The sequence below is a fragment of the Pipistrellus hanaki genome (genome assembly GCF_964339955.1).
Source record: "Pipistrellus hanaki genome assembly, chromosome: 11".
Classification (NCBI taxonomy): Eukaryota; Metazoa; Chordata; class Mammalia; order Chiroptera; family Vespertilionidae; genus Pipistrellus; species Pipistrellus hanaki.
In genome coordinates, this window is record NC_140513.1 from 52,633,419 (window position 1) to 52,658,940 (window position 25,522).

General features: G+C 40.5%; 1 protein-coding gene across 19 annotated transcripts in view; it reads right to left on the reverse strand.

Annotated features, from left to right (window-relative positions):
• BNC2 (basonuclin zinc finger protein 2) overlaps nt 1-25,522 on the reverse strand; it is a 427,699-nt gene that overhangs the window by 15,497 nt on the left and 386,680 nt on the right. For 12 of the 19 annotated variants that reach the window (XM_084898228.1, XM_084898235.1, XM_084898224.1 and 9 more), the window contains 2 exons: nt 10,245-12,214; nt 9,753-9,818 (listed from right to left, as the gene is read on the reverse strand). In XM_084898228.1, the coding sequence (XP_084754354.1) occupies nt 9,753-9,818; nt 10,245-12,214 (2,036 nt within the window). The remainder of the gene's footprint in view (nt 1-9,752; nt 9,819-10,244; nt 12,215-25,522) is intronic. The other 7 variants (XM_084898237.1, XM_084898239.1, XM_084898236.1 and 4 more) reach the window with 2 other exon arrangements.

A 25,522-nucleotide genomic window follows, 5' to 3' on the forward strand; every position in this document is an offset into this window, starting at 1 on the left:
CCTAACTTTGACATGAATGAAATCACCGAATTTGTTTACTAAATGAATCGTAATATGCTAATAAGAAAGCGTGACACACACGGAAAAGCCAAACAGATGGTTTGTTTACTCCACTTTGCAACTTTATAAATGTTGTAGCGCTGAAGATGTTAGTGAGAATTATTGGTCTGTTGGCAGAGGCAAACGTGTCTTTTGCATACGAAATCTGGCGCTACAGTTAGAAAACAATTTGTCATTGCTGTGGAATGCATAAAAAATGTTGATGTTGTGATGGCATTTGGGGAGAGCAGATAGAGAGAAGGAAATGAGCATGTGGGATGCTCAGGCGAAGGGTAGTATTAACATCCAACCGCCCCTGTCTATTCCCTAGCCATTTTACTTTTGAGTTGTATGTGATGCATGGAGCCTTCTCAAGGGCCCTGATGATTCGATAGGTACCTGTTGCACTGGAATGTGAGACACTGTTAGTGTGAACAGGATGATGTTTTCACAGCGTTTTCTCAACCAGGCAGTTCATATGGTGCTCAGTTTACTATTTCTGTTGGTAAGAAAAAGCCAAGCCAAGAATGCTGGCATCTTGTTAAGGATTTATATCCTAGGTAAATTTTTGAATTTTATGTTTACTCTGGATGGACTAACTCTCAAGTCTTCCATTCCTTGCTTTACAGTCTGACTTATATAGTCTGAAGACATATTCCCAAAATAGAAATGCATTTTTTCCCTCTTGATTTTCAAACATTTCTGCCATTTTAAAACTTTAGCTTTCTTTTCTAATGTGTACAACATGGAACATCAATTTCTTTCTGACACTGGGAAGAAATTGGAAATACTAAAAATATTCAAAATGTCTTATATCATTAACATGATTAAATTATGATCTTTCACAAAAAAACAATAACAGTAGTAATGTATGAGTTCCCTAAGACAGGGGAGAGAATTTGTAGATGATATTATTAGTTAGCTATAGCCTCATCTAGAATTCATTCTATGTTGAAAATGAACTGGTATGTACGGTACATGAACAAAAACAATGCACAAAATCTAATTTTTGTCTTTGGTTAAATGATGTTAAAATTTTCAGCAGAAACATGAAAACTTCCAACCAGCAATGCACCTATGCTACTAAACACTTGATTTTTAGAAACATTCTGTTGATTTTTGTAAAAAAAACTTTTAACTTTTCATTCCCACAAGTACAGCTGAAGCAGAATTTTATATGAAAGAGTCGGTTATTTCTCCCAATATTCTAAACTACCCCCTCAACTTCTTAGTCCTATATATATATATATATATATATATATATATATATATATATATAATTGAGACTATCTCTAATCTTATATTATAGGATTCCCTAGTGGAGTGTCAACAAATTACAGCACACAAGCCACATGCGGCTCTCTGGCCCCTTGAGTGTGGCTCTTCCACAAAATACCATGGCCTGGGCGAGTCTCTTTTGAAGAAGTGGTATTAGAAGAAGTTTAAGTTTTAAAAATTTGGCTCCCAAAAGAAATTTCAATAGTTGTTCTGTTGCTATCTGGCTCTGTTGACTAATGAGCTTGCCGACCACTGCCCTAGTGTATCACTACGCAGTGCTGAAATGTTTACCTGTCTGCAGAAGAGAAATGAGAGTGCAAAGTGATCTAAAGAAACCACTGGGTTCAGGTTGCTGTCCAAGGATCACTCTGGAGTAAGAAACATTAGCAGCTATCCCAGCCTGGCGCTTCCATCTCATTTCAAACATCTCCTCATTCCTGACCAACAGAGAAAATTTCAATAAAGTACTTTTACTGGTTTAACAACAGAGAGCTCCAGGGATTGTCAAAGTGCTAAGCCTTTTCCAAGGAGAGAGGAAATCAGCAGCTCAAATATAATTAACCTTCCATTCTCAATGCAAACTGCCACGCACAGGAGCTGCGCAGACTATTAGCGAAGTCATAATGGCCGACAGGCAGAAGCGAAATCGGTCAAAAAGTTGGCTGCTGCTGTCATATTTTTGGAATTATGATTAATGGCACTAATAATGCGGATGATTACTGATATGTGTATCTCCAGCAGTTTATCATATTGCTCCGGCTGCCTACACAATAAACAGGATGCTATCATTTACCTCTTTATTGAAGGCAATCCTTCTCTTGAAGGAGCATATTCTAATTACTTCGTAATGTTTTATGTCTTAAACATTTTGCAGCTCTGGACCTTGCCAACTGCTTCGTGTCTACCATTGATTAATTACTGAATGTTTAATCAAAATTTAGAACCTAATGTAGTCATTTATGAGCTCGCTGCAGTGCCAAAGTAGTTAGGCTTTGCTCCCAAGTTTGGAGAGGGTTGGGTTCAAAATCAAATCCCAGCCATGCATGAGGATCCAAGAATTTCACCTTGGGTGCTCGGAGGTTGCCAATTCCATCTCTGCTGATGAATGGGAGGTAATCTAACTGCAGGGTAAACAGCATTTTTACCCACCCTCTTCCCACTGCACTTCCCTTTCCTCTTCCCCCCAATTCTCTAATCCACAGAGCTCCCCCATTGGCTGATTCGGAGAACAAGAAGGTCCTCGTGACTGCCCATCACGAGAACATAGTTTTGAAGTGGTTAAACAAGTGAACAATAATTTGCTGGGACAAATACATGAGTTTTTTTTTTTTTTTTAATGTGGATTTTTTATGGCACTGTCATACAACCATTCACCATTGAAGTTAAGTGTTTTTTTAATACCATTACTGAACTGCTGAAATGGATGCTAATATAGCTTGGAGTGCTAATGTCAAGTCCTGGTAATAAAAAAGACAGACTGCTGAATGAAATAATTTCAAGTAAAAAATAGAACAAAAGTGCTCTCTCTCTTGCTCTCCACTTTTATTGAATTGGGACTGACTGAGCCAATTGCTTTAGAAGTCTGTAAAACACAATTACTAGTGAGTGGACTGACCCACCAGTGCCCCCGCGGTGACAGAGCAGACTAAGACGGCAGCCGGGTTCGAGCGGCTCCCCTCGGCTGGCCATCACACGGGAGGGGCTTCCTTCTGCAGGTCTGTTGTTCTCACTGCCCAAATCTGTCTTCTTGTATGTAGAAAATCTTGTTATTTCCCATCAATGTGATAACATAACCTCCTATGTTACCTTCCAAGATAAAAATGTCTATTCTAGCAATTAAGGATGATTTGTCTTCTGATATTCTTATTTATGAGGATGTTCATGTGAAAACACACATATACATTTTGGGGTTGTATTTAGATTAGAGTGTTAGCATAATTTTTGGGCAGCTGGTAATAAATCAGACTGATCTATGCAATAGAAAAATTGAGGCATCACTTACATATGTTCTGTTAGCAACACTTGGCTTTTTTTTTTTTCTTTTCCTAAGGTAAAGTCAAAATAATTAGAGCAAGCAAGAAAAAGAATTAAAGTAGAAGTGGGTAACATTTTTCCTCCTAGTTAATAAAAGAAGTAATAAACTCCATAAAATACTAGAGTTACGATCACTAACACTTCAGGCATAACAGCTTTTTACCAGGAATTTACAACTCCTGTTTTAATTCAAGCAGCTTGCATTAGGACATAAAATCTAGGTATTTTTTAAAAGAGTAGTTTTATGTTAAATAACTGAAGAAAAATTGTCCTTTCCTAAAAAGTACTCTTTCTTTCTCTTTTCTTGGCCTGCTTCTTTCTCACACACGCAGGTGCACACATACACACCCATCTTGTCACTCAAGAACCAAAGTTACTAAGTCCCTTTCCTATGACATTTTTTTGGAAAGTGTAGACTCCTTTCATACTCGGCCACGTTCACTGATTTGAAGCTTGTGGCAGTCTTACAGCAAAAACATGAAATGATTTCTGAGGATTAAAAAAAAGAAGAAGAAAGAAATGCTGAAGCCCAACCTTCACTATGAAATTTCAACCGAGATAGAAGTCTCCCCTCTTCTTAGCACAACAACTGAACACTGACAGCGAGAGGGAGCTGGTAGGAGTTTTTTACCTAGGAGAGAACCATTTTTTACCAGGTTTGATACAAGAGAATGTTAATATACCTTGTGCAGTCTTACAGCCTGCTTCCTGGGGTGAGAGGGCCTATATATTTTTTAAAAATATTATCTACAAAAAACGAATATCTCGAATAATTATTTTTGAGAAAGATTCAGATCAATGCAGACTACCAGAGGTTCAGAGATGGGGGTGGACCTAAGAGAGGTAGAAATCAGGGAGATGACCCTTTCACAATGGTCTCGGCATGAAAAATGCTGCCTGTACATCCAGCATGTGCATCCTGCCCTAAATGCTCAAGACAATGCTCCCAAGAGGTGTAGCTTGTTCCTTTGGAGGGGAGGTAGGAATAAGGAGCGTAGAGAAGCATTAGGTTTGTGCAATGGAAGTTACGTGGCCACGAGAGATTTCATGTAACCCCCATCCATAGAAATTTGTAAAAATCTCTTTGTTATCATGAAAAGGAAGCACTCTCCTGCCACTAGGCTTTGCTGTCTAGTTGGTAGGCAGCGGTTTGGTGGAAGTGACTGGTGCAGTCATGGGATCGGAGGAGGGAAAGGTCAGCAGAGGCTTAAATGAGCTTGTCTTACATCCAGCGGGGCCAGCAGGAGGTCATTAGGAAGATAGGAGGCTCACTTTCGGCTTGACAGAGTCTCTCCCCGTGACACCAGGAGACTGCTTTGCTCCCTGCTCCTCTCTCGTGTATAAAAGGAACCCCAGAGACAGGAATGACACCGGAGTTTATCTTACTACCAAAGTTTCGCTTGAGGAGGGCACAAACAGCAATTACTCAGAGGGGGATTTATTTTGTTTGTTTGCCTTTGATGGAAGGTAATGGAAATAAGTACAAAAGACCTATTGATCCGTTGGCTCTACTGTGAAACCAAACAGAGTAACACGGGGGAAAAATCGCTTCCTTAACATTTAGAAGTCAGAGGAGCTGCACCACTTCGCTTCATGAAAGAACTGTGGAAAAGGAGAATTGCAGTTTGATTGGCAAATGTATAGGAAATGAAATAAATGGCTGATACCTTAAAATGCTCTCTTTTGCATTTGGAGAGGATTTCATACTGTAGTTGACAGCTAATTATATTAGGGCAAATATACTAATAGTTATCTTGAATTGGTGCTAAGTGGCTCATTTCTGGGAGGTATTACCTAGTAGAATCAAGAGTATTTATTGAAAATCTCTCCTTAGAAAAGTTCTCTATAAGTTTCCAAGCTGGGGGAATGATGGGGAAAAATGGATGCTGCTGCTGAGAAGGTGATAACAGGAGGCAGGTAGCATGTTTTCGCATCTTCACCTCTGTTGTTAATCTATGCAGTGGCTCTTCAGAGGTAGCTCATGTTAATTTATTCCTGCACACCTGTACAGGGCTGGAAGTCAGGTAATAAGGCAAGCAAAAACTATACATCTCTGCTTTTTAGCTACAGCTACCCAGAGGCCTGCACGTGAACAAATTTAGTTCTGGAGACATCAGCACATTTTAATAAACCAAATACAGATGTCCTACTCCATATAAATCAAGAAGTTTACATGTTTAAATCTGGATGGATTTAACTAGCAATCAAAGGGAAGGTTTGCACTTGGTACCAATGACTGCTCATATTTATTTATATATCACCCACAGCAAATATTATTTTGTTTTAAAATTTATTCATGGAGCAAAATCACCTTTCCTACACCTTGAAGATCAAACATGTACATTTCACCTTTCTGATAAAATATAAGACAAACTTTGGCAATCAGTGGCCACTATTCTCAGAGGAAGAGAGGAAAAAGATGATGAAAGTCCTCTTCCTATGAAAAACAAAGAGACATATACATCTTACTATGCAAATCACCTGTAGAGAAAGTCTTCCTTTCAGATGAGGGAGTTTTAAAATTGCCAATCACTCAAGCAGATGTTCACAGATTTTAACATATTAGCAAGTGATAAGAAATTTTGGGGAAGAAGAGGACAGAGGGTGTTTATGTATTTTCTGAATAAAAAATCATTTGGCATTTGTAAATGGGCTTCTCTTAAATATGGGTGATCCATGGCCACTCAGCCCTCCCAGGGGTCAAAATCCAAGACAGGATGAGAATGTGACCAAAGGCAAACCAGACCCAGCTAACTCTATGACAATGTCCTCCAGAAATTTTCTCTTATGGGGACTGTAGGTTCTAGGACAGTTAGTTATCATTACTTCTTCTCAGGGAGTATTTCATGTGCGTTCTTCCAAACTGGTGGCCAACCTCCTGTTCCCTGACAGGACAGCATCTTAGTAGCAGAAAGATCACGAGGTAAACAAGAAGGAAAGAAGGGAGTTTAGAGTCTTTCAGGACTAACACTACATAATAATGTCATCCTATGGTATCATAGTTCTTTAGAGAAAATAATTTATATTATTCTAACAGCCACCTACCAATAGAATAGATGGGCTTTTGTGTTTACTAGCTTGCTCTTTGTCATTAGTGTGGAATGGTGGTGCTCTCTGCTTTTGGAATTTTACAAACTCACACTCATCCACAACAGTGTCAAGAAGGAGGCTTAGAATCCTCAGCCATTGCTAACCTGTGTGTGAACCACTCTCCTTTCTTTTTTCCTGACTTTAGACAATGAACATTCTTGCTTATCAAAAAGCCTTCAACCTGATCGTATAAAATCTAGAAAGACCATAAGCAAAGATTTGGAAATCTCTGCTAACTAGCTGCCAAATCTAAAACACAGTATTTAACATCTTTTTACTTTCATCTTACTAACATGCCTATCTAGAGACAAAAATACACCTCCCTCGTGTATAACCTTCTTGGAAGAAGCCCAAGAAGGCGTGTATGCTGCTCCTACAAGGTGTTCTGAGCCCAAAGACAAGAAGGCTGCTTTCATGAACAGAAGGGAAGGGGTTATTCTGTTCGTTTTATCACAGGCGTCCTAGAAGCCCTGTAGCCTTGCGTACTTCGGCCCCCAGTCCAAATCCCCTCTAATGCTTTATTTGCACAAGGAAGACATTGTGCAGTCAAGGGTGGATGAATCGAGACTCTGGGGAGAGGAAAGAAATGGGCCCGAGGACAGCAGGATTAAAGGCAAAGGATGGTTTCTGTTTGGGAAGGTCTTGGCTCAAAGAAAAGAAAAGAAAACTTGTCTTGGCTTTATTGCAGAGGAAAAAGCAGGGACACAAAATTCCTGGGGTTCTAGTGACTAACTCGGGAAAAGTGAAGAGAAGGGGAAGGTGAGTCTAAGCGGGTAGATCAGAGTTGTGATTCAAGAGGATCTGTGAATAAGATTAAATTACAGTCAATATTAGCTGACAAAATGGTGATAAAAGGCTGAATGAAATGGGGACACAATTATGTTTGAGTCCAATCTGCTGAGATGCAGGAGGAGGCTGGTTTCCAAAAGACGTCGCTGTTTGTGGATATTTGGTAGTAAATATATTTGCATTGAATATTATTTCAAGTCATAGACTCAAGAGGAATGAACACATTTCTTCTTAGCAAAAACAAAAAATAAAACAAAAACAAAAAACGTCAAAATTAAAGTACTAAAATTTTTTTAAGCTTTTAATCAGGGATTACAATACTTGAATATTCTTGAAAAGCAAAATTTCAAGTGAGAATCAAACTACTTTCTTTGTACAGTATTTATTTTTTCATTTTTCTTCATGGATCAATATCCAGAATTTAAAAGATTAGGTGTGATGGGATATTTCAGCCAAATGAAATGTATCCCATGTCTTGTAAGGCTTGCCATCTCCTGTATGACTCAACACACCTGGGAGAATATCAGTACTGTTTTCCCACCTACAATCTACTAGTTATCCTAGACACTGGCCTATCCTATATAACAAAAGGCTAATATGCAAATCGACCAAAAGGCAGAATGAAAGGTGGCTATGACACGCATTGACCCTGAGTGGGCAGACGCCCAATGCAGGAGCTGCCCCCCTGGTGTTCAGTGCACTTCCACAGGGGAGCACTGCTGGGCCAGAAGCTGGGCTCACGGCTGGTGAGTGCAGTGGCGGTGGTTGGATCCTTTCCTGCCCTTGTGGCAGCACTAAGGATGTCCGACTGCTGGTTTAGGCCCGATCCCCGGGGGAAGGGGGGGAGGAGGGCAGGCCTAAGCCCCAGCAGCGGGACATCCCCCAAGGGCTCATGGACTACAAGAGGGTGCAGGCCAGGCTGAGGGATCCCCCTCCCCCACAACTGCAAGAATTTCATGCACTGGGCCTCTAGTGTTTCCATAAGGCTGGTCACTTGGCAAGCTCCCAATCCTTAGAATAAAAATGGAGATTGAAACATTCCCCTATCAATAAATGCTTTTTCCTCAGACAAACCACCTTTTCAACAGTACCTCCTTATACATCAGGACATAAAAAACAGTAACATAAAGGAAAGCACCACATTTTGGGTGTTGTAGCCTTTTGGACCCAGAGTCATTTTATTCCAGTGTTATGACTTGCAATATTTTCAGCAAGCAACTGAAACAGTGATAGGAATTCATGCAAATAGGCTTAAATTCTGGCTTGTCTTCAAACACTCCATTTCCATAAATATTTTATGCAGGTTTTCATGAGTCTTTTATTTTTTGTTTAAAAAAAAAAAAAAAAGAATCCAATGCATTAACCTCATTATCACTAGTGCTCTATTTCAAATTTAAAAGAATGAACATTACTTACAAACTTGGGGAGGAAGCAGTTGGGTATACTATTATATTTTATTATTTAAAGTACTGTAGCTATCTTATCTACCATATTCTGGGACTGTCTACAATACCCTGGAACTGAAAAGAACTTTTTGATCATAAACCATTTTTTTTTTTCAGAACAAGGTAAAAAGGAGTGGAGGCTAGGGGACTAGGGAGGGGAAAGCTTTAAGAAGATAGATTTCTCTGCAAAGCATGTTTTGAGTTGTAGAAAGAAAGCCACATTTTCTCAGAAATTTTGCTTTTCATGAATTGGACCCCTTGAGCTTTACTTCAGTACAATAAAACTTTTAAACTCTTATTTTAAAAAAAGACTAATCTTTAAAATATGAAGACAAAACAGAGTATTCCAAAAGCATGTCACTACTTTTAGTGGTACTTGCATTATATGTTACACTGTCAGAGAATCCTACCTAATCGATAAGCACTAGCATTTGGGTGGTGGCTACTTGCAAACTTCCTAGTTCATTTTGTTTCTTCTACCTCTATTGACTTTGAGCATGTAATAAAATTTTCTCTAAAATATTTTGAAAAGACAATGTAAAACCAAAAAAACCACATCCCATAGAATAGGGAGAATGAACTGGTGTGTCTCTGGTTGGGCTGGTGTGTTATGTAAATGATCTGCTCACAAGCTTATCTCCCCCAGGGCAGGGTAACTGCGGTTCCCCACCACTGACCACCTTGACACATTCCATTTATATTACATTTTCTTTAGGGCTGAAAAAGAACATTGTAGGTTTAGGACCAGCTGCTTCTGTTTAAGCCCAACTGTTTCAGAGCTTCAGCTACATAGCTAAGGTGTGATGTCATCTGAAGGCTGGACATAATGTATTCTAACTGCTCCTAAAAGTATATGCACGCCTCCCCTTCTGTGTGCATCATTCCCATGACGGACTGTGTTTTTGAGATGTGGTCAAAGGCATTGGGAAGCTAACATCAAGAAACCCCACATCACCACACCATTTCCCCATATGAACAATTACTTTGATCCCATTTTCTTCTCATACTTTTGTGAACTCAAAGAATTCAAGGACACACTAAATACTCATGTAAGAATGATAACATTTCTGGTTATACCTACGGAGATGCAGGCTGTCTCGATGTCCTGGACCTATGGTTCTTTCCATCCGTAAATTTCTGTTTCTATATTGGATAAATATGTGTGTATGAAGATAATATATTGATTTAATTTTTTTTTTTTAAAAAGCCACAAGGCAAAGCAGAAATATTTATAACAGAAGCTGAGGCTTCTACGTGAAGGTTCATGGGGAAGCAGGGAACTGTGGACACGGTTAACATATTCACACACCTAGATGCATGGAAAAACATACACACACACACATACACAGAGCACAGAGAAAAATGGCGTGCATTACTGGGTAAGATGGCACATGATTCTGCATGCTTAATCATAACAAGCACCAACTGCAACAATCCTTCATGAGCATGGCAGCTTGGTTATCGTGTGGTCACTGTGGACAATCTCAGTGCATCAAAACATCTAAGTTGGATTTTTTTAATGACAGGCCCCCTCCCCACAGCAGGAGCAGCCAATGAAGATTTACTGACCTGTCTCTGCTCCGGCGAGAGGGGAAGGCAGCGTTGCAGCCAGCCACCGTGCAGACGTGCATCTCTTTCAAGTGAACGTTCCTGTAGTGGAGCTTCACACTGTAGGAGCTTTTGAAGCTCTTCTTGCACACGTAACAGATTTTGGGGTCTGGGCTGGAACACAGGTCGCCTTCCGGGGAGAACTTCTGGGGGCTGCCGTAATTCAGAGAGGAGGCAAAACTCTCGTGCAGGGCCGCCATGCCGGCTCCCCCACCATTGTATAGTCCGTACTGGCTCATGTAGAACATGTCGTAAGTGGGGTCTGCAAACTCTTCCTTCACCTTGATGAGGTCCTGGTGGGAGGGCTCGCTGTGGTTCTCGTCGGGCCTCTCGCTGCTCATCAGGACCTTCTCGCTCACCTCGCTGTGCATGTGCTCATCCCCTTCCATGGACTCCTCGCCCAGTTTGGGCTCAGAGGACTCGGACTCGTTCTCATAGTCCCGCTCAGGCTCCTGATCCTCCGAAGTCATGCTGTCAGCCCTTCTGATTTCAGTCCTTGAAATGCACCGGGACCTGCTGTGCTTCGAAAAGTCCTGCACAGACATGCCTGGGCTCATCTCCTCTTGGGAGTGGCAATGATTGTCATGGCTCACGTCATTGACCACGGCTCCGGGGTCATTGGGGTCATCGTCTTCGTCATCAAACTCATCAGCGGTGTCGATGATCTCCTTCTCGATCTTCACGGGCATGCTGGACTTCCTGGGCTTCTTCTTGGGGGGCAGGTCGGCACCGGGCTCGTGCGTGGCCATCATCACGACTGGCGCTGCTGGCTCAGAGGGTGGCACGGGGTGCGGCTCCAGGGCACCGCTGGTTGGGATGAGGGGACTGGTCGGGAGGGAGGTGGGAGGACTCACCATTTCTCCTGGAGTGAGTAAACTTCTATAAAATGGAGGGACTGGCTGGACAGTCTTTAGCCCAGAAAACACCAGCTGGCTGGGGAGAGGGTTCTGTAAGACGGGGTCCAGTGGGGGAGTGGTAAAACCCATCGGGGGCCGGCCGGGGCTGGTGAGTGTGAGATTTGACTTCGTGCTCGCTATGACGGGGGTGGCAGCTCCCGAGGTGGCCCGGATTAAGTCTTTGTCTCGGTTATTTCTTAGCATAGGCATGTGGAGGCGAGGGTTAGGGTTTGCACTGTGACGATTGCGGCTTCGGAGGGAGCTGAAGACCATGTTGCAGCCTTCGATGGTGCACCGGTGTTTGATCTTCAGGTGGACAGCGTTGTAATGGATTTTGAGAGTACCTTTATCATAGAACGTCTTCCCACACGCATTACAGAACACTCTTCCTTTCCTGGAGGCTGACCCCATCCTTCTCATCCGGTGGATCCGGAATGAGCTTTTCGGGTGTTCAGTTTTGGTCAGGTCACTGACCGGGGCGGAATTCTGAATGGGGGACACGCAGGCTGGCTCGGTTTTGGGCTCCACGTTAGTGATGCTGGTCAAGGCGTTCCTATTGGGAGTCTGATCGTTCTTGTAAGGTGTGGGGGATACTTCAGACTCGCTGCTCTCGTTATACTCATTCTGGGTTGACAGGCTGGGTTCCCGCAGCCTCAGTCCTGGTTGCTCTAACAGGAGCCCGTTTGGAGGCAATCCTAGCAGCGGGGCCGAGACTGGGTTTATGTACTGGAATGGAAGCAGAAACGCAAGGCTGTTGGGGATGTTTTCGAAGTGATGGATGCTGGAAGGGTTGCTGTTTTCTAGGTGAGAAAGGAGGCTGGGACTCCTGGTGCGATTATTGCTCTCAATGAAAGTCCTAATGTCTGAGTCTGTCTTTGAAGACGGGACGGCCACAGCCTGCCCTTCTTTCTCCTGAATTGCCATCAGCTCTACGATGGATTTGGTTTCTCCAAACCGCAGAAACTGCTGAAGGGTGATGATTTCCTCTTCTCGAGACATGATGGCCCAGCGGTCCAGCACCTTGCCGGCAGCATCCTAGAGGCCACATCAAAGAAACAACAAAGACAAACACAGAGGCTTATTGATTGTGTATAACTATTCAATGGAACTGAAGGTGCTCTGTCTGCTCATGGAACACCGAGAGCAGAAAACAACATGCAGACACTGTTAATAAAAGTCGACCCACCAAGCCAACTTTTCTGCCATGCAAATGTAGTCATTAGAGTCACAGTTAGATAAACAGACTGGGTTTAACAATGTCAAAACAAACAAAATGTAGGCCACTGGGGCTCTGTGGTCTAAATGCCTTCACTACGGTTATTTTTAACAATAATGGTCTCTATACTATGAAAATATTTAGCATACATTAGTACAAGACGTGAACTCTTGCTGTGCAACCCAGTAAAAAAGCAAAACAAAACAAAACAAAACAAAACAAAAAAAAAAATGGTACCTTAATCCTTATTAAATAATGACACTGTAGGAAGAAATTAAATACATTTTGTGAATTTTATTTCTTCAACACACGCAGACATGACACTGGATTCAATGGTGAAAATTCCTTTAAATAGGAGCTATTATGTGAATTTCTAAATAAAAAAGATGAATAAAGTCACATTACTTCCCCCTATTACTAAGCCATATATATTTTTCTTTTTTTTAATGGCTGCATTCTAGTGCCATTTAATACTGGGCAATTTCATAAGTAGAGTTAGAAGAAAAAAACAGTAACTGTATTTATCCAGAAAATTGATTGCAATCCTATGATTCAAAGTTTGAGTTAATATTAAAGTATTTGATATTTATGCTCTTGTTATAAAAGACAGTTACAGATATTTGGAAAGTAAACCTGTGATGGATTTAGATAGAATAAATGTGTAAAAATGTTGTCTCTTAACATCCTCCTCTGATAGCAAAGGGAGTCCACGGAGAATACACATCAGTAATCACCAGACTATGTGTTGTTAAATATACATTAAAAAGCATTTCACACTTTCATTTTTGCTAGTAACTATGAGATTTGCCTGGAGGTAGAACTTAAAAATCCTGCAATGTAATGTCAGGCAATCCGCTTCAGCATGGATTGAGAGAAATCTATTCAAACACTTAAATAATGACTCCATCGTTTTCCAGGGCACAGCTTCTTTCCACCAGGACGGGATGCTCTGCAACCTTTTCTGAATGACACTTGCTCCAACCTTAGCCATTAATTAAGAAAGCAACAACAAAAAAGATACTTACTAATTACAAAAAGAAAACCCCCAAGTTTATGATGGAGAAACCTAACAGACACCATCTTAACTAAGTGACCAAAGCTAACATTACCCGTGATGCATGTCATCATGTACCTTCCGCTCTATCCACTGAGAAGGACACGTCATTTTTTTTGTGGTTTCCTTTTAAAAAAATTTATAACCTCAATTGAATCATGAGAAAACACCAGATAAACCAAAATTAAAGAGCACTCTACGCAACAGTGGGTAGTATTCTTCCAAGGGTAAAGTTAGGAAAGACTTTTTTTTTTTTTTAAAGACAAAGAAAGAAACACAATGTGAAATCCGAGACCAGAAAAAGGACATTAGTGGGAAGACGAGAAAATTTGAATAGGGTCTCTAGATTAGTTAATAGTATGGTATCAATCTTAAGTTCTTGGTTTCAACAATTTTACTATGCTCGTGTTAGATATTAGATTAAGGGAAGCCGGATAAAGGGAATTGTACTGCTTATACAATAGAAAGTTATTTCCTTTCATTGGTAGTTCTACTCAGCCTTGCAATATAAAATTCTCTCTGGACCACAATCATATGGTTTGAACCATGATAACCAGTTTGATTATAAGAAGAAATTTGTCATCTACTTAAGTTACTTAAAAAAGGAAGCTTTGATAATTATAGGCTATTCCTTATAAGGCTGACTCCTAGCATTCTATTATTTTACATACAGTGTATGTGTGGGTATGTGCCCCTGGGTGTCCATTCTTATGAATTTTCAAACACAGATGTCCCTTGGTCATCCTGTAGATAAAGCCAGCCTTCAGATCAAACATTTTCATGCAGCTATAATATATGCTCAGAATAGTCAATATAATAATGTGGGTACATGGTGATCTGGATGATCGAGGAGTCCTGAATTAGACATTCCTTTTTAAAGTGTCATTCATAGAAATTGGTCTGCCTTAGACTGGTCTTCTTGGGGGCAAGGGACAATGGTAAGGAAGGAAGAGGGTTGGTGGTGTAGAAATTTTAAATTGTGACTTTTGTATAGATTATCTCATTCGAACCTCCTGACAGCTTCCAGAGCTTAGTGAATGTTTAACGGATGAGAAACCAGAGGCGAAGAAAGGTGAGAAGGCTTGTTAAGGTTGCCAAGATGCTAACTTGGGTTCCAGGACTTGCACCCAGAAATTCGGACTCCCAGTTCCCTGAGCACAGAGTCTGAGCACAATGACCACTTCCCAGAGGAGCACACTCAGTGTGCGATGAGAAGGCAGAGAGCTTCTCCTGAACAGTGCTGGTCTCCAGAGCACAGCAACACCCTCTTCTACTCCGTTTTCCCCTTCCCATCACATCTACTCCCTTGATTGTTCTTTTATCTGAGCCTTTCACGGTGGGTTGTTTCTCAGGCTGAAACCAACCGTGAGCAGCGTACAGTCATTTCTTCCTCAAGGTCTTCCCAGGAAGCCTGCACCCAACTCTGCATGCCGATAACGTACTGACACAGCTGCCAGCCGCTGGTATTAACACTGGCCTTAGAAACCATAGCAACTGATCAAACCCACCTGAGGCATCTCCTGTCCTTCCCCCTCCTTCTCTCTCACCCAGCACGCCTAGCAGTCCCATATGGTCTCTGTTCTCCTGGCCTGCCAGGATGCCTGCTGCTATTGCTGAGACTGCTGCCTTTCACTGTCTCTTCTAGTCCAGAGTAGCTGCCTCTGCTAAACTACTTACTTCTGGTGGCAGAGGTCCAGGTAAGCAAGACTCAGAACTTTGTTGGTAGCCTGAGTGATAAAAGAGACGCTTCGTTTACAGAGGTAAGAGAAGCAAGCAATTTATACTGACACAAAGGCTCACACGACACCATTGTAAACAAATGTGTGTGGGAACAGGACAAATATCTACATTAGAACTCCAACGGGAGTCCCCCCTGAGAGGGCACTGGCCTGAATACAGACTAGATGACATGCCGCTGAAGTTCTTCCCAAAGAAAGTATAGTTCATACTTGACCAAGATGATCTAATGCTATCATGTTCCTAAGAGTTGAAACTGCAGCAAGAAGCAAAGCTGAGTTTCTTAGCAGCATAATGGATCTGTAAGAGCTATGCCAGGCGTGGCTACCAGTTTTAGCGCTATCCTTGGATAAATGGGTTGACGGGAGCTAGAAATCATCAAAGAGAAAGGAAGGAAGCCCTGGTTCTTTTTTCTGTTTTTGACAGAAATAAGCATGGTCTGGTGCAGTGGTGCTCCAACAGTGGCTTAGGACTTCTCAGGTAAGGCCAGAATTTCCATGCGTGGTCATATGCTATTCAGAAAGGACCAGTGCCCCCCTGAATCGCCCTACACCGCCTTTTGTAAACCAACTTGCAAATAATTGAGATTAACCATTTGGAATCCTTTAGGACAATTTGATACTGCTGCAACATCTAAAGCTATAAATTTTTTTAGTAACTTATTTCTTTTTTATTTAACTCAAGACTGATTGGGAAACTGATCCTGCCTCACAGATAGTTTGAGAAGTACAGATGTAAAACCGAGGCCCCTTGCCACGGCAAACTCTAACAGAGTGAATAAGGGATATATAAAGAATTAGGTATTATCACTGAATAAATGTCAATAAAACAAAAATTCAGCCTGGTAAGCCAGTCTAAACATCCTGACTCCTGACCAACCCATACTGGAACACTGGTCTTGGGCATGAATAATAAATTACATACCTGTACAACTGGACACTTGTCTTTCTCATTCGATTTTGCAGTTGGTGAGTCAATGCCTTTGGGCTTTCCCATTTGTAAAGAGAGTTGAGTGACCTTTAACCCTTTACATTGGAAATTGTTATTTACAAAATGAGGATAATAAGATTTACTCTGTTAAGTGAAATGGAAGGTATTATTATAAATATTGATTTCCTGCTAAAATAACTGGGTATACTACTAATTAAAAGAGGAGTAACACCAAATGATCCAGACTTATAAGCCAGTCTTACTGGGTTCACAAAAAAATAAAACACTTAAAATATTTACATCTAAGCATTTTACATGAAAAGACTTCCTTTTTTTGTATTTCAATAGAACCAGTGATTATCGCTTGGTGCAAACCTGGCAGCCAGTTCTCTATGGCTCTGCAGAGTGACTTTTAAAAGTCTTTTTTTTTTTTTTTTTTTTTGGAGTAAGATCAACTGCCATGGTTTGAATGGTTTTATTTGAGCCCTTTCTTCACATCAAAGCATCTTACATGACTGGTAGTTTTAAAATCAAAGTAAAGTAAGGCTGATTTTTTATTTGGGAGAGAGGGATAGGGAAGGAAAGGATCCAAAGACATGGAAGAAAGACCAGATAAGAAGTTTTGGGATAATTAGACTGTTAGGAGACCTCAAGCCCAGAGACTCCGCAGTCCAAGAAGGCAGGCTGCTACCATGTCACAGCATGGAGGAAAAACAATGCCTTTCTTTCTGCCCATGCATGGAAATGAGGGAGGAGCACTGACACAGCAGAGATCCAGGGCCACTTTGCCCTGGCAGTATTCAAATTATTAAGCAGATAATTTGATTCTAAAAGATAGATGTAGAATAACTTAATTTTCTGTTCTCGTACATGAACTTCTTGTCAGTCAAATTTCAGTCATAATTCAAAGGAAAATCCTAAAATGATTAGCCAAAACAAAACAAAAACAAAACAAACACACACACACACACACTAGTATTTTCCCTTTGACATAATTTTAAATCTTTTAATTAAATGACATTGAGCTATAGGGATTGCTAACCACTTAGAACAAAAGCAGAAGTTTATGAGACATCCTTTTTTATTTCATGCCTTTGTACAGTGTGCTCTCTTCAGAAATTATTCCATCATAACCTTAGATTGGCAACTTATGTTCATAACCAGTTTCCTGTTGGAATTTTCTACTCTTTCTCCTTCAGGATTAATTCAAATATCAAAGGCAAGAGGAATGTGGTTCAGTGGAAGGTATAGAAATTACAAAGTTTCAAACTTGGCATGCTATCAGGTAAATTTTAAGTGATTGCCGAATTGAAAATTGATGAAACAGTGCGAGGCAAGACCTTGAATGTCAAGTTTTTAATATGTTTAAGTCTTAAGGTTAAACAGATAGTTTTGAGACCTACAGAATGGAATACTACTGGGCAATATAAGGGACTAGACCATTGGTAACCAGTACAGCATGGATAACTCTCGGAAGAATTATGCTAATGATGAAAGAAGACAGAGCCTAAAAGATTCTATCATCCCAATCACATAAAATCCTGGAGAAATTAACTGAAAGGAGACCAGTGGTTGCTAGGGGCAGAAGGTAAGGAAAAGGAACTGACTGGAAAAGAACAGCCGGGAACTTTTGGGGGTGATGGGAATGTTCTGTATCATGATTGTGTTGATGTTGTTCATATATGTGTTGTGCACTTAAAATTGGTAGATCTTATTGTGGGTAAAGTATTCCTCAATGAAGATTACTCAAAACACCAAATCATGCAAACTGCATGAAATCTCACACTCATAACTCAACATCCACAAGTTTCCCTATTTATAGGCCATCTCACCTCTCACTTCCCACATTCTACTGTGACCAGAATAACACACACACATACACACACACACACACACACACACACACAGACACACATCCCCCATGCTCTTCTATCATTAGTGTGCACAACAATCCATAGTGACATGGGGAGTAAACACGATAAGTTCTATCTTCTAGTATCTGAACACATAAAACTTGGCTAATATTTTATATATCTGTACTTACAGTAATCTATCCCTAACTTAGAATCAGTTTTACATTTACCAGGGCCAAAGCTCGTATATTTTTACTAAAGGCATGTGTAATAAAAAAAAAATTGGGGCATTGCTTCCTTACAGAGCTAATACTGATATTTAGCAGGCACATACTATATGCATACATGTTTGCCAACACTTCAGAAGAAGCTGATGCAGAGCAGTCAGCTAAATCACCTGACTTGCCTCCACCTGCATTTGTTTTGGCCTCTTTGTTAGGTGGACATGTGCCAGGATATGGCCCAGAAATTAGGAAATATATCATCTAACTGTTGGGTCACCTGAGGAGCAAGTGATGGGCTCAGATCATTATCTCAAATGGTATGACCGGGGGCATTCCATCAACTTAGCAGAGGGGGTTGGCGAGTGGAGCGCTCATGAGTTAGACTTGGCTCTGAGAGTTGAAAGTAGCAGGGGTTCGAGGGAAATACGCTGTGAGAGAAAAGCCTTTGAACACTACACACAGTTTTAAAGAAGAAACTTATAGAAGCCATAAAACTTTCAGTCGTCTCCTATCTCACTCTCCCAATAGCCACCTAGTTTAAAACTCAGATGGGCCCATATATATAACAAGAAGATACTTCAGCTCCAAAGTGTTTGTCAAGTCACTTTTGAAACTCTTCCCTTTAGGCAACAATTTTCACGGGTGTGGGTGCTCTCTGCTTACATCAGGCCATTTATTTATTTTATTTTATTTTTTGCTTTTTTGTTAGATTATGTTTATCTCAAATTCATATGACTTGGCAACCAAGTGTGCGTGGATCAAAGTTTGTGTGTGTATGTAAGCAGGCAAAAAAGGGAGATGAATAAAAATGGTAAAACAAAAACAAAAAAAGTTCTTATGGAAAATAATAAATTCTGGGAAGTATTTAGGGAAATTTTTAAAGCAATGTTGTGATAATTTCTGAGAAACACTTGAAATTATGTGGGGAAAGAACTTGGCACGCTTACTTGTTTTAGCAAATTTACATTTAAACACATATTTCTTTGCAGGGCCCTGAACTAGAAAGATGGACCACTAGCATACACAATGCACATCAGAGCAGTTTGGTTGTACAAGTAAACAAAGTTATCCCATTCTCCAGTCACACAGACAGAGCTCTGTGAGTGTGCTCTGCCAGTGTTCCCAGCTGAAAGAGCTGCAGGATCTGGAGGCAGGATGAAATATACTCATGTACATCACAAGTGCACCAAATGGTTCAAATTAGACTTGATTAAAAAAAAGGATCAACATTTCCTTTTTGTATGGAGAACCCTACTCAATTTTCAGGATTTGGAAATCAGTATTTTGCAGAATTTCTCAAGAGCATCCCTTTACTGTCAACCACTTATCCTTGCATCTTCCTCCCCATTCTAGGACAGAGGTGTCTGTCCCCTGAGAAAGAATTGCCAGGGCTGCCCAAACTGGTTTGGCTTTGGATAGAGCGTCGGCCTGCAGACTGAAGGGTCCCAGGTCCCTTGGTTGTGGGCACATCCCCAGTAGGGGGTGTGCAGGAGGCAGCTGATCAATGTTTCTAATTCTCTATCCCTCTCCCTTCTTTTTGTAAAAAATCAATAAAATATATATTTTAAAAAAAATAGAATTGCCAGGGTGTGGCACAGACAGAAACACACACACACACACACACACACACACACACACACACACCCTTCCCCATAAAAAACCAAGACTGGGCTTTATTTGGTAACATTTATCCACGTGAATGGCCCTTTGGGAGAACAAACATGCTTTCCTTGTCAACCCAAGACCGGGATCATGCACTCAGCATGTGGACGTCACGGCTGCGAGTGTAAATTGGTGTGCTGTGATCACAGGAGCTGATGCCAAACTCAAAATGTCCAAGTTATAAAGAACTGTATTTGAATTATCTTTCCAGCGCCTCCTTTTTCCCCACAAGGAGAAATGAAGCTACAAGAATGGTCACCATTGGTCACATTGTGAAACTCTTAGAAAACTTTGCATGAAAGAATTTTGCCACAGTGAAAACCTTATTAATCCTTGTTAGCTGACATTCTAACAGAGAAGTCTTCTCTCTATAAATATTGGTTATATTTAAACATGAAGACGGACTTTAAGAGAGTTACTTATCATAATGTATGTACATGTACACAAACATGCACAAGTACATAGACTACATTCTTCACTCACTCCTGCTATACATAAACCTCATTTTAAACCCATCTCATTATAACATTCAGAATGTTCAACTGGTGATAATGGTGGTATAATAAGGGGAGGCATATCAAATTACTTGAAAAAAAAAACACAAAGTTAAAGAATGCCTCGGTTTGGATGCGTGGCATCTGACTAAAATAGGGAGCAGTAGAAAAAAGCAACAGGGTAATTCTATGTGACTTTTAGGCACCTACTTTGATTTATTTTTCAATATATAAATTTCTACCATTGCTTTTTCTAATCCATATTTGAGACTATGTTCACAGTGCAAAAGATGTCTTTTTTAAAGAAACTGATAAAGTGAACAATATACCCTCCCAACATGATCACCTGTCTAATCAAAATGCCAGGACACAGGTTTTAAATGGTTCTTGTGATTCTTAAAAAAACATATTGTTTGACTTTTGATAAAAAATTCACTTTGTTATACCATGTTCTTGATTACGAACCAGATAAGAATATATAATTCGGGGACTACCCCTTTTTTCCTCAGTAACTGTCTGTACAGCGTTTTTACTTTAAAAACTGTGGCTGTGATAGATCACTCTGGGGTTACAGCATATTTAATCACAGAAGCTCCAGCTAAGCTCCATTAAAGGCCTGTCAGGAGTTCTTCTCTGTGCCCAGGAATTTTAGCTTGTCTAGCTTAAAACCAGCCATACACATTTCCTCTATGGGCATTTGTTTGCAAATAAATAAAGCAGGTGCCTTTCTTTGCCACATAAAAAGGAATTTCTGAGGAGTAAATTACTTTCTTCAATGTCTTGAATTTCACTTCAAAGATTCAAATGTATTTTTCAAATTACCTAGCTCCATCCTAAATCAAACCTGAGAAAGTTTCGAAGGTCTGATACATTTTAATATTTAATGACAGTACCTTAGGAATCATTTAACTTTCCAAATAGAAAAATCTTAAATCCAGTGGCTATTCCTAGCATACTAACCTTTAACATAAAATTACCTGTAGTTCTTAATTTAAGTGTAAAATGTCTAACTCGGTACCTATAGGCTAACATAGAATTTGCATGTTAAAGTTCCAAATTTTGATTATGCTTAATATAACTTGCACATATTCCCCTGAAAGGAAAATAAAGAACACCAGTGAGTGATACCATATTTCTAGTCCTGGTTTTGTTAACTAACCATCATCTGTGTGACCGCTGAGTCACCGATACCAGCTTTGGCTTTCTCACGGGTGAAGAAAAGAACCTTGCTACACTTTCCAAGCCTCACTAAACCAAAATTCCATTAAGCTGACTAAACTCCCATTGTTTGACTAAGTCTAGACTCTGGGATGCACAAATAATTTCAATTAAAAAATTTTAAACCCTAGACTAATATTTTTCCTTTTAACTTTTAATCTTGCATAACTAACTTTCTTCAGAATAGATGTATTTATGGCAGAAATTAGGCCTTTAGTGGGAAGTTGCTGTATTATAGTATATTCTGGATGCTTCCCTTGACATGTCTGTCTGGGGCTGCTTATCAGTGACAGGATGCGATGTCCTAATTCTCCTGGATTAATTTTTACTCCTGGCCAATTCAGCAACCAGCTCAGTAAATACTGTTGCTTGCAAACTAGGGAAAGTGCTTGAGAAAGTCCCCAAGCGGCCTTGGAACCCCCTGGAATCTCACCAGTAGTGTGTGTGACTATTCTGCAACTTGCAGCTCAACTATTCCAAAATAAATGCTCTACCTCCATAAACTATTTATATAAATAAATGTCTGTAATGCTCCAGTGGTCTTTGCAGTTCCCCCCAAATAGCAGGATTTGTATATAAGACTTTCTTTCCAATTAAACCCCTTCAACAGACACCAGGTATTCACTTGGAGATGATCACGGCCGGGATGTCAGAGGGTAAATCATTTTATGGCTCAGGACAGCAAAGGAGCAGTTTGAAGTCCTCAGAGAACACAGCAGAAACAGGAGGCGAGAGAAGGATGGTCCCTGCAAGTGGTCTTGTTTTCTTCTACCCTCAGACATAAAGATAAGCCCGAGTCCTAGGACACTTATAAATCTGCTTGCTTTGCAATAAACACAGAGCTCACCAGAGCCCTTTCTGACATGTTTGCTTTGAGGTCTACATTTTCTAGTTTACCTCTCTGTCCATAACCAAAGTTCTACCGCCGAGTTTGAAGATAGCCTGTGTGTATATCTAGGGGTCTCTGCTGAAGCTTTACATTTCTAAACATAAATGCCAGAGACCCTCTATAAAGTCTGACAAACAGCAAAAGTGAGTGCAATTTTTTTTCCCTAATGGAAGTGGGGAAGCCCTTACTTTACACATCTAGTAAGGGCTGAAGCCGTGGAACAAATTCAGAGTCACAACTTGCAACTGTTGGAAGTTTTTATCTGTGCAGCCGAGATTCTCCGTTCTGGCATGTTACCAGAGCTTCCAAAGTTTGAATGGAAGATTCCGCTTCACGTATTCCACCACCAATTACTTCGCAACTGAAGCTGATTGAACAACCCTAAGGAACTTGAACATATTCATTAGGATATGAGGGAGCAGGGGTAGGAAGGGACTGAACATCCACTAAGCGATATCCCGTAAAACAGCAAGGATGGGGTATTCCACAAAACACACCGAGGACTGAGTGTGTGATTGAACAGAAAGATGTATTGGGAAATTTAACTTTGTTCTTCTCCGGGTAGAAGAGCGGCCGTACCACACAAAGATTAATTTCCTGCTTTAGCATTCATCAGGGAACAACACATTATTACTTGTAACACATACACAAGGCTGTTGATGGATATACTTTCCTTTGATTGCTCAGATTAAAAGTGTTCCTAGCAAAGGCACCTGCACACACACACACAATTATAAATCCATGTGTGCATTAACGGTTTGTATTTCTGTAAAATATTTTTAAGCAGCTATCAATGTGGATATTATACACTGTATTTGTCCACAAAGTTGAGATGGTGTAGGGTTGGTGGCTGACTGAACAAATATAGATAAACATAGACTAATCAAAGTAGACAATCGATATATGTCACTATAACAACAACAAAAAAAACCCTCAGAAATTCAACATAAAGGAGAGTAGGAGGGGAAGCATGCATTACAGAGCACAAGGTAATAACCGTGTCTATATGCCTAATACCCTCTTGTCCCAGCAGTCCTGACTTTCTAAGCAGCCCACTTCTCCACATTAACGGGAATCATTTGGAGAGCAGCAAACGTGCCATTAGAAGCACTTTTACAAGTGTATATTCATCCACCAATTAGCTTAATGTGGCCGCTTTCTGCATATTTTCTATCCAGGCCTGCACAAATCTTATTAATATTTCCCCCTAGCGCTTTGACAGATTACCTTGTCATTATGCATCCTGGAGCCTTTTAAACAATATGGGTAAACTACTGTTTGTGAGGTTAATGACAATTATCCCCTAATTACTGCGTAAGTCACTCAGTCCACTTTATCTCAGAGGCAGGGCTCTGCTCTCTGTATCTGCCATTGTGTCACCCTGAATGAATCTTGTGTTGCTATGTTTATCTGCCATTGCCTTGTAAATTACAGCTGACAGAAGAATGAACAAATTACTGCATGTCATCACTTAAATACTGCTCCAGAAATTTTAAAAATGCCTCAACACAGAGCTTGAATTGTGATTTTAGCAGATCACAATGAATAAAAACATATTTAAGGTTTATGTTCCATTTCAAGGCTGATAGCTTAGAATTTGGAGTCACAACAATGGCACTGGGGGAGAGGGGGAAGGGAGAGTGGAAGGTGAAGAGCAATGGAGGTAAAAGGTAAAAAGGCTGAAAACTGAACTAGTAATGCCAGCTCAACCTCCTGAATGCATATCCTATTATTTTAATAGCTGATACAGCATCTTTTCCAAGATTTATCAAGTCTAAATCAAATGCAATGGATTAGGCCTATGCCACACTCTTCAGCTGTGGTCTTTGTGTGTGTGTGTGTGTGTTACTTATAACCAGTCTAGACATAAAACTCAGAATCTACGTAATTGAGAACAGATAATGTAATAAAGGCCACAGTTTAAGCCAATTTCATTGATGCATTTTTAAACATTATTAAACAGATTCAGAAACACTGTTTTTCCAAAATTGCATTTGAAGTTGTTTAACAATGTTTATATCAATGAAATGTGTTTAGTGCATTGCGACATCGGGGTGACTACATCTGCTCTGATACAATTTATAAGGAAAACATGAAAATATGAGTATCTTTAAAAAAAATGACAGATTCAGTCAACTGCAAATAATCTGAAAGAATTTGTCTTTAACCAGAAATGTATGACTCTGCAGATTACCAGGTAAATAAAATGTTTGCATGAGAACAGGCAGAAACACCTGGCTTCCTAAGATGAATGTCACTGAGCCAGCATCTTAAAAAAAACATTTTGAAATGAGAAACATTCAAAATGCCCCCCATTTCTATGACACTGAGGCGGCTAAAACCTGGCAAGCGTAAGTAAAGGGGTCACACTAGGCTGAAGGATGGCTTTCAACTCTCCATTAGTCGGACAGGTAGAAAGAGTACATCAAACCGCTTTACGACAGCCACGAGTTTGTAAGGGAGGGTGAAGAGCACGGGGGATAAAGCTGTTTGGCGGAAACATGCATGCGCCCACATACAGTACCTCTTGATGCACTCGCCCAACAGGCTGGAAGAAAAAGCTGCAGTGAAGAGAAAGGAAAACATGAAAGCCGGGGTTGACAGGCCTACCCAGGGGCCTCGTGGATGCTCCGCACAACCCCTAGGGCTCCCTCCAATCCCCAAAGCTTGCAGCGATTTTAGTATCTGCCCTGCACTCAGCCGGTGCAGCTTCAGCCCGGCAGGGGCTGCAGGCAAAAACGCAAGCCCCAGACCAGCTGTGTGTTGGGCCGCAATTAAGACGAGTTAAGACTGACAACACTGTGACAACCGCTAAGGGGTTAAAATAGTTCCTGACCTTTCCATTATCATTATCATTTTTAAATTGATCCGTATTGTTGAACTATTACAATAAAAAGTCTTCCCTGACTTAAAAAAAAAAAAAAACTATTGAGGCTAAAACTATTGAGGCTATCTATGGACACAGAACCGAGGGCAGTGAATTTATAAATCATTAGCTTTCTTTTCCTTTTAACATTGGACTCCATTACCTTTTTCCTTAAGTAACCCTGCTAATGGGATAGCCAC